Source organism: Balaenoptera musculus, chromosome 3, assembly GCF_009873245.2.
Source record: "Balaenoptera musculus isolate JJ_BM4_2016_0621 chromosome 3, mBalMus1.pri.v3, whole genome shotgun sequence".
Taxonomy (NCBI): domain Eukaryota; kingdom Metazoa; phylum Chordata; class Mammalia; order Artiodactyla; family Balaenopteridae; genus Balaenoptera; species Balaenoptera musculus.
Window position 1 is genome coordinate 28,669,458 of NC_045787.1, and position 9,669 is coordinate 28,679,126.

The 9,669-nt window shown below is 38.5% G+C and overlaps 1 protein-coding gene across 3 annotated transcripts in view; it reads right to left on the minus strand.

Moving 5' to 3' along the window:
* Window positions 1-8,402, minus strand: part of RANBP3L (RAN binding protein 3 like) — a 48,232-nt gene extending 39,830 nt beyond the window's left edge. For all 3 annotated transcript variants that reach the window (XM_036849305.1, XM_036849304.1, XM_036849306.1), the window contains exon 1: window positions 7,830-8,402. In XM_036849305.1, coding sequence (XP_036705200.1) covers window positions 7,830-7,920 — 91 coding nt within the window. In that variant the 5' untranslated portion in view covers window positions 7,921-8,402. The remainder of the gene's footprint in view (window positions 1-7,829) is intronic.
* Window positions 8,403-9,669: the final 1,267 nt, after the last annotated feature.

Genomic DNA, 9,669 nt, shown 5'->3' on the forward strand with positions numbered 1-9,669 from the left:
TCACCATCTAAGGTGTCTAGAGTGTCCTCAGTAGATGGCCTTCCATAACACGGCATATCAATAAGTGTTAAAAGGTATCCTGTTGCCTGAGCTTCCCACCACGTGTGGCAGCATTCTGGTGTATGCGTTAACATGTGTGCCAAGATCTTGGTCCTTCATCCCACAGGGTCAGCCTCCTGTTTTTACCCCCAAGCTGTTATACACATTTGAGATTCATCTCTGTGATACATGTTTCAGTAATTCATTTCTTGCTACTACTGTGTAGTTATCCAGTGTATGAATATACCACAATTTGCTTATCCATTTACCTTGTTTATATACACTTGGGTTGTTCACATGTTGAAGCTCACAGGAATAAAATCTGCTATGAACATTCTTGCTCAAGCTTTTTGTGGACGCATTATTTTCATTTCTCTTGGGGGAAATGCCTAAGAATATAATTGCTAGATCATAGGGTAGGTGTAGATTTAACTATATAAGAAACCGCCAAACTGTTTTCCAAAGTTGTTATACCACTTCACGGCAATGATTAGGAGTCTTGTTTCTCCACATTCTCCCCAACACATAGTATCAACAGTGTTTTTAATTTTAGCCATTCTAGTGAATGTGAAACAATATCTCACAGTGGTTTTAACTGCATTTTCCTGATGAATCATTACGTTGAGCATCTTTTGATGCGCTTACTGGCCATTTGTATATTCTTTTTGAAGTGCCTGCAAGATCATTTTTCCGTTTTTTAGTCAAATTGTTTACACTGAGTTCTGTATATAGTCTGATTACAAGTCCTTTTTCAGGTACATTTTTTGCAAATATTTTCTCCCAGTCTTCTCTTTTCTTTTCCTAATGTTATGCTTTAAAGAGCAGATACGTTTAGTGTTGGTAGTCTGATTTGTCTAATTTTTATGGTTAGCACTTTTTCTGTCTGCCTAAAACCTTGCCTATTCCAACGTTGTGAAGATAGTTTTCTGTTTTCTTTCAGAAGCTTTATAGATTTGCTTTTGCATTTTAGTATATTTCATCTCAAGTTAATTTTTGTATGAGGTAGGTATTAAGGTTCATTTTTAGTAATATGTTTATCTATTTGTTCCAGGATTATTACAGAAAAGACTATCTTTTTCTCTTTCGAATTATCTTGGTATCTTTGTCCAAAATCAATTGACCACATACGAATATTTCAATTTCTTGGCCCCCTCTTCTGTTGCAATGGTTGATTTTCTATCCTTACACCATTATTATACCATCTTGATTATTATAGCTTAAAATCCAAAGTATAAGTTGTCAACTCTGTATTTCTTTTTCAAGGTTGATTAACTATTCTAGATCCTTTGCATTTCCTTATAAATTTTATATCAGCTTGTCCAAAAATAAAAGTCTGCTAGAATTTTGATTGGGATGGCCTTGGCTCTCTAGATCAATTGAGGAGGATTGATACCTTAATAATATTGAGACTTCCATTTCATGTATTTAGTTCCATTTTCTTTAGCTTCTCTCTGCAATGTCTGTCTTAAGTGTACAGGTCTTGCACATATTTTGTTATTTATTATTATTAGTTCTAGTGTTTTGGGAAGTGGACGTAGATTCCTAAGGATTTTTCTACATAGACTATCACTTGTCTGTGAATAAAAACAGTTTTATCTCTTTCTTTCCAATACGTAAGCCTTTTGATTTCTTTTTCTTAACTTAGTACACTGGCTAGGACCTCCAGTATGATGCTGAGTAGAAGGAATTACAGCGGACATCTTTGTTATCTTCCGATCTTAGCAGGAAAGTGTTCACCCTCTCACTTGATACTAAAAGTACGATGTTAGATGCTGGTTTTTGTAAAGTTCTTTATCAGGTTGAGTAAGTTCCTTTCCATCCCAAATCCTTTTAAAATTTTTCATGACTGAATGTTGAATTTTGTTTATGTTTTTTTCTGCATCTTTCTGGCACAGTGTTGTTTATACTATTCCCTTGTTATCCTTCTAATATTTGAAGGATCTATAATGGCACTCTATATCATTCCTGATAATGGATTATGTGTTTTGTCTCTCTCTCTCTTTTTTTTTTTTTTTGGCTGCACTGCACAGCATGCGGGATCTTAGTTCCTCGACCAGGGATCAAACCCATGCCCCCTGCAGTGGAGCAGTGGAAGGGCGGCATCTTAACCATTGGACCACCAGGGAAGTCCCTGTTTTGTCTCTTTTTTATTGATAAATCTAGTTAGGATTTTATTAATTTTATTAATGTTTTCAAAGAAATAGCTTTTGGGAATCAGGGATGAGTAGAATATTTCCTCCTAGCTTTGGTTTTAGAAGTAGGAAAATGAAAGAGTTTTTTTGTTTATTTTTACTTTCATTTTTGTTTTTTTAAGTCTAACTTCAGAAATGTAATTAAGGATGGCTTTGGACAGCCATAGCTGTAAAAAAAAATTGTGGTAAAATACACATACCATAAAATGTACCATCTTAACCATTTTTAAGTGTACAGCACAGTAGTTTTAACTTTGTTCACATTGTTGTTCAATCTCCAGAACTCTTTCACCTTGTAAAACTGAAACTATATACCATTAAACAATGACTACCTACTCACCCTTCCTCCTGCCCCTGCCCAAGCCTCTGGCAATTCCCATTCTACTTTCTGTCTCTATGAATTTAACAGTTCTACATATCTCATATTAGTAGAATCATGCAGCATTTGTCTTTTGTGACTGGCTTATTTCACTTAACATAGTATCCTCAAGAATCATCCATGTTGTAGCCTGTATCAGAATTTCCTTCCTTTTTAAAGCTGAATAATAATCCAGTTATGTATTTTGTTTATCCATTCATTTGTTGATGAGCACATAGGTTGCCTACCGTTTTTGGCTATTGTGTGTGCAAGTATCTGTTTGAGTCCCTGCTTTCACTTCTTTGGGAGTATATACCCAGAAGTAGAATATCTGGTTCATAGAATAATTCTATTTTAAAATTTTAAATAGTAAGGAACTACCATACTATTTTCCACAGCAGATGCATGATTTTACTTTCCCACCAACAAAACACAAGGGTTCTAATTTCTCCACTCTCTTATCAACACTTGTTATTTTCTGTTTTCTTTTTTTAATAGTAACCATCCTAACAAGTGTAAGGTGGGAAAGTGAAGTTTAAATAATTACATTTATTTTCCAAATCCTCACATATGTGCCATCCATTAGGAAGGCTTATTATGGAAAGGATTCCCATCCTGGGTGTGAGGTTGGACGTGATAAATGAATAGAATATGAGTTCTCCCCTTTCTAATAATTTTTAAATGATCTATATTTGTTTCTACCAATCTGTGACTTTAAATGCTTTGCAGATAGAACAAAACTATCTCTCTGAAGCTCCCTTTTGGTGAAAGAAAAACAGAAGTGTGTGTAGGTCTTCTGGAGATTGAGTTTAATAATGGTCAACAATTTAATCAATCATGCCCACATAATGAAATCCCATATAAAAACTCCAGACACCAAGCTCAATGGAGCTTCCTGGTCGGTGAACTCATTGATGTACTGGGAGAGTGGTGCACCCAGACTCCATGGGGACAGAAGCTCCTGTGCTCAGGACTTGCCTAGACCTTGCCCTATGTATCCCTTCATCTGGCTGTTCGTTTGTATCCTTTATAATAAAATGGCAATTGTGAGTATAGAGCTTTCTTGAGTTCTATGAATTGTTCTAGCAAATTTTAAAACCTGAGAGGGTTGTGAGAAGCCTTGAATTTGTAGTTGTCCAGGCAGAAATGTAGGTATCTTGGAGACACCTGAAAGTTGTAACTGGCATTTGAAGGGGGGCAGTCTTGTGAGACTGAGCCCTTAACTTTTGGGGTCTTTGCTAACTCTAAGTAGTGTTAGAATTGAATTGAGTTGTAGGACACCCAGTTGGTGTCAAAAAATTGGTGTCAGAACACACAAAGAAAATCAGGAGGAATCCCAATGCATCTTGGGTCTGCAGAGGTTTTCTAATATGGACCAATGAAGAAAATTAATCATGGTAACACTAAGAATCGTGGATTTTATGAGACAGCTATATATAACAGAAAGTGCCTTGAATGTAGATTTTGATAACTATGTAACCTTGGAAAAATCACTTGACCTTGAAGATTCCTAGTGTCCACATCTTTAAAAATGAGGCTAAGGATGCTTACCTGTAATAGTTAATTTTATGTGTCAACTTGGCTGCACCACAGTGCCAGATATTTGGTCACACATTATTCTGGATGTTTCTGTGAGAGTGTTTTGAATGAGATTTACATTAAATTGGTGAACTTTGAGTAAAGTAGATTGCCCTCCATAATGTTGGTGGGCCTCATCCAGTCAGTTGAAAGCCTGGCTAGAACAAAAGATTGACCTCTCCCAAGGAGGACGGAATTCTGCCAGCAGACAACCTTTGGACTTCAACTGCAACATCGGTAGGATCTTCACGTGGGTCTCCAACCTGCTGGCCCACACAACAGACTTTGGACTTGCTAGCTTCCATAATCATGTGATCAGTCCCTTAAAATAACCTCTCTCCCTCTCTCTATATCTTTATCTATATGTATCTATATATTTCAATATACACACACACGTATATACATATAGAGTATGTATATATGTACATGCTTTGAGGTTAACAAATAGTTTCACATACATTATCTTATTTAATTCTCATAACAACCAGGTGAAGTAGTGTATTAGTCAAGTTTCTGCAGAGAAAGAGAACAATAGGATGTATACATACATGTGTACACACACAGGCATACATACCTACATGTATGTAGACACACGTTACATACATGTATACACACATGTATATATGTATACACATCTGTATAAGTAAGATAATGTCTGTGAAACTACTTTGTGAACTTCAAAGCACTGTAAAATGTAAGGATCGTTAAGTCTGCCTAGTACATGTAATGTGTACTGAACTTTGTGCTGAGGCTTTATAGACATATAAATTAATGTCTACAAATGTGGTCTCAGATCAATGTTATAGACAAATGGATTTGAAATGTCACAGAAGAAGCAACAGTAGAAAGATTAGCCTTCTGGACTTCTGGACTAGTGTAGCACCTGTTGCCATAGAGTGTAAAGTCTCTGTGGACAGGAAAGCATGCGGCTTAGCTGGCTTGGCTCAGCGTACACACCCAGCAAATGGCACAGTGTTTTCATACTCATTGTCCAGCTAATTGCTGAAGAAGAAGTGACTGTTATCTATGTGGTCACCCGAAAAGCACATTTTGTGAGTGACTAGGTGGAAAGAGTTAAATACCTCAGACTTCACATAAAGCACTTCAGCATCTAGCATGGAGGACTGGAAAGTACGCATGTGTTGAACCTGGTTATGCCTCAGAAGAGTTAAATGTCAATTAATCCTGACCTGTATGCTGGAATCTTAGTCTGGCTGGTGGTAGGCCAAAGCCACAAACTCAGAGTACCTCAGTGAATAAATCCACAGCCAGCCCTCACTCTCTGAAACAAATGGCTTTGCTTCCTTGGACCTTTGCTGAACTTTGCATAATAACAAGGTACAAATATAGCTCAGTGGAAAAGTCAGAACCATTGCACTGAATGAATACTTTTAAACCCTAAGACAGTAACTGGAATGCAAACACTGCCCAGTGTCACTTGTCAACTCAGGTCTCTAGATGCCATCTCTTGTAGCAGTCAGTGGCCAGTCTGGATTGCATTAGCATGCTTCACAGCTTTATGGATTGTGGTTTATGTGGGCAGATATTTTGAGACTCAGTTGTGGAAGAGTGTGGTTGCTTTCAAAACATTCTAGGCCAAAGCTTTGGTCTGCAAGAGGAGACCAGACTTCTAATCTTGTTGATATTTTGGGAAGTATGTCATCACAATGATATTTCCAGGCTGCTCTGGATATGGCCAGTAAGGCAGAGACCATCAACACAGCCTGCCTTAAATTAAAGCAACAGTGGGATACTATTTTCCACTTATAAAATTGGAAAAAAACAATTTAAAAATAATACCCAGTATTACTGAGACTCTCTATCTCTACACTGCTGATTAGAGGACCATCTGCCTCCCCCACCCTGAAAAATCTTGAAAAACATGCATATCCTTTGACTCCACAATTCCATCTCTAAGAATGTATTCCAAGAAAGTAATCTTATCTCGGTAATGATTTATCCATTAGTGTATGTTAAACACAGTGTTGCTTGTAATAGTGAAAAATTAGAAATCAATGAAATGTCCAGCCGCAGTAAATTGCCTAAAAGAATTTTGCTACATCCATATGAAGGAATAGTATACAACTGTTAAAAATAAGGTTGTAGAAGAACATATAATGACAAGGGAATTTGTTCATAATCTATTGTTGAGTTAAAAAGCAGTTTGCAAACTCTATGTACAAAATAAGTCTATATTTGCTTTAAAAGATCAAGCAAAAGAATAAGTTGTACATGTGCATATAAGAAAAGGCTAGAAGGCTAGCAACTGTCTTTGGGTGGTGATTTTTACAGGTGATTTTTACCATCTCCTTTATGCTCCCCCTAGCAAGGTTACCATAATAAATATTATATCAACCATTGTGGGAGAGGGAAGGTAGCTTTAAACATTTCAAACAAAATGAACAACAAACAAAAAAACCTATGATGAATTAGATTGTCTATTAATAGAGAAGCAAGTACATTTGACAGTGCTGTGATTAAACCCTGGCACATTCTAGGACTTTACGTTCTAAGGCAGTTAGTTCAAAATAATTTATATGAGCCCTGATGGTACAAAAGGGTCTTAGTAGTTTTTGCTGTTTTCACTTAATAGGAAGTATTTTATATCCACACTCTGCTAAGCCTTGTACAGCATGAAGTCCAGGAACTGAAGCAGGGAGGTGGCCTGACACATTCACACAAATGTTAGCACACAGATGCCACCTTGGAAATGGGAAGTTTCAGCCCTTCAGCCAACACTCTTCATGCCACTGAAATCTAAAACTGTGTCTATGGAAAAATAAACAAAGCGCTTGTAGCCTAGATCCATGCATAGACAGATCCATCTGTCTATTGAGGGTATTGAGGAGAAGTTAGAAATGTCTGGGGTAAATCCTTAACCTCTTGGGGGTGACGTCATCCCCGACACCCAGCCTTTTCTACAAGTGTCCTTGGTGTCCCTGACAGAATGGATTGAAGGGATCATCCTGTCTATTCATGTCAACCATCTGCCGCTAATTGATGCAGCTGGCTGAGTAGTGGATTTGAAATTTTAAGACTGATGGTGAAAATGGCTGCAAGGTAGATAGTTCAGTCTGAATGAGTGCCCATCATGTGAAATGTGACACTTTTCCCTGTCTGTCTCCATCTGTTCCAGAACCATACAAGAGAAAGAGCCAAGAATATATTTATTTCTCCCACAAATGAATGAGCCAGAAATCCAGACAAATTTAGGCTTAAACTTTAAGTCCAAGATGATACCATTAGTGGTAGGACAAGGGAGAACGTTGCAGACTAACTTAAAGCCAATCTCAGCAAATTTCCCCTGTAGCAGATTCAGCCTTGCCTAGATGGGTGTTTTGAATTACACAAAATCCAGAGTACTCTGGAAAAATGACAGTGGCTAGAAGTGTAAGCACATAAGTTTCAGAATGACAACTCCAAGGAATATGCATTCTCAGTAGTCTTCTATAGTCCTTATACTAAAGGACTATTGGTCCTAAACCAATAGTGAATGCAAGTTGACTCACCCTTGTACATCACTATTATGTCTATTCTCAGAGTTTAAAAATGGAAGATTGCAAAGCATTTCACAGCACAGATTCCCCAGCCCACCATCCTTCCGGGAATGCAAATGGACAGGAGATCACAGAACACACAACGCATTAGCCTGACTGACTCACCTTGATGTAGCTGGTCCTCTGGAATCTTCAGTCTACAGGTGTGCAAACTGTTGAACAGGTGGCTGCCGCCCTTTCTTTGTATGGTAGACATGGTACTGGCAGTACGGCTGTGGCTCCAGTATCAGTAGGGTATTCCTTCCCTCGGCCAGTCACCTAGAATGGTCTTCACACGATACCCGGAACCACAGAGGTACAGGCAGATCCTGTCCTTGCATGGAAAAACATTTACTTCTCTAATAAATTTCCAAGTGTTTCCTAGTCATGATTCTTGAAATAAGTATTTACCAACTTGTAGCTTCTCCTACATATAAAGATGCCAATTCATTTGGATAAAAACACAACTTAATTCTTCTTTCATTTCAAAGCACATTGAAGCTTCCCCCCTTATAGTGTAAAATCCAGTAAAGTAACTATTTCTAACAGATTACAGTTTTGCAATGATCGACTCCTTCTGCTGACATGAAGTCTAATGTCCCGAGTATTTAGAGACGACTGCTAGAGTAATACATACACAAAGGAAAAAAAAAAAAAAAAAAATGCTGCTGAGTTAAATCAAGTGATTTCTAAGCCTGGTCTGAGTTACCCTCCGTGACAGCTGAAAGTGAACAGTTCTTAAAGGAGGCTGGAAGGGGGAGGAGCCGAGTGGGCTAGGCTGATTAGCATATAGAGGCAGGCAAGAAATGGCGTTGGAATTGCTTTGAATAATAGTGACCAAAGCAGGGGATTCTAAAAAGATGCCCCAACGTTGCAGTCATCACATATCTGCCTTCTGCTACTTTGTTTGTAATTAAAACGAAAGCTCACAGCAGGGGTTTATACCGCATGGATATTGACATGTATACACGGACATCTAAAGGAACTGCTAATGAGCTCATGGAAATCTACTGCTGGAACTTTCCGTTTCTGTAAACACCTTTGAGTCTTCAGAAGGGGGCGGTTTTAGAGCAGACTGCTGTCAAGGCAATTATTTGGAGTCCTGGAAGAAAAATAAAAACACAAAACATTATCTTTCCAGAGAGCTGTATCTGTTTCCCCTTAGATTATCTATTACTACTTCTAGGTCATAAGACAAAGCTCTTTCCAGTGTTTTCTTGTGCTGACATAGCATACTTCATTGAAATACTGAAAATCATTTATATTTCATTGAAATAATAACGTATTTCATTACTGATTAAAGACAAACCCCAAACACCTTTCATTGAACTTAGGAACCTGCTACCTCTGAAGTTGTAATGAATGCTGGTAGATCCTACCCTTCAAGATTCACAGCTTCTGGGCTTCCCTGGTGGCGCAGTGGTTGAGAATCTGCCTGCCAATGCAGGGGACACGGGTTCGAGCCCTGGTCTGGGAAGATCCCACATGCCGCGGAGCGACTAGGCCCGTGAGCCACAACTACTGAGCCTGCGCGTCTGGAGCCTGTGCGCCGCGACAGTGAGAGGCCCGCGCACCGCGATGAAGAGTGGCCCCCGCTCGCCGCAACTAGAGAAAGCCCTCGCACAGAAACGAAGACCCAACACAACCATAAATAAATAAATAAATTAAAAAAAAAAAAAAAAGATTCACAGCTCTTGTAGATTCAGAAATGAGGTGGTGGGCAAGGACAAGGAGAAAGGCAGAGCTGTTTAGCCTCAAAATCTGTTATCACAGCTTCCTGTGCACATTTGGAAACTAGTGCTAAGCTTGACACCCTAACTAGAAATTTACCTCCTAGCCAGATCCTGGTGGGCATCCTCATTTCACTTTGAGGCAATTAACAGTTCCCCAAGCATACTCTGAGCTATGAAAACTCTTATGGAATGTAACTGCTGTTTCATAATTCTTATGATTTTTATCAAACTGC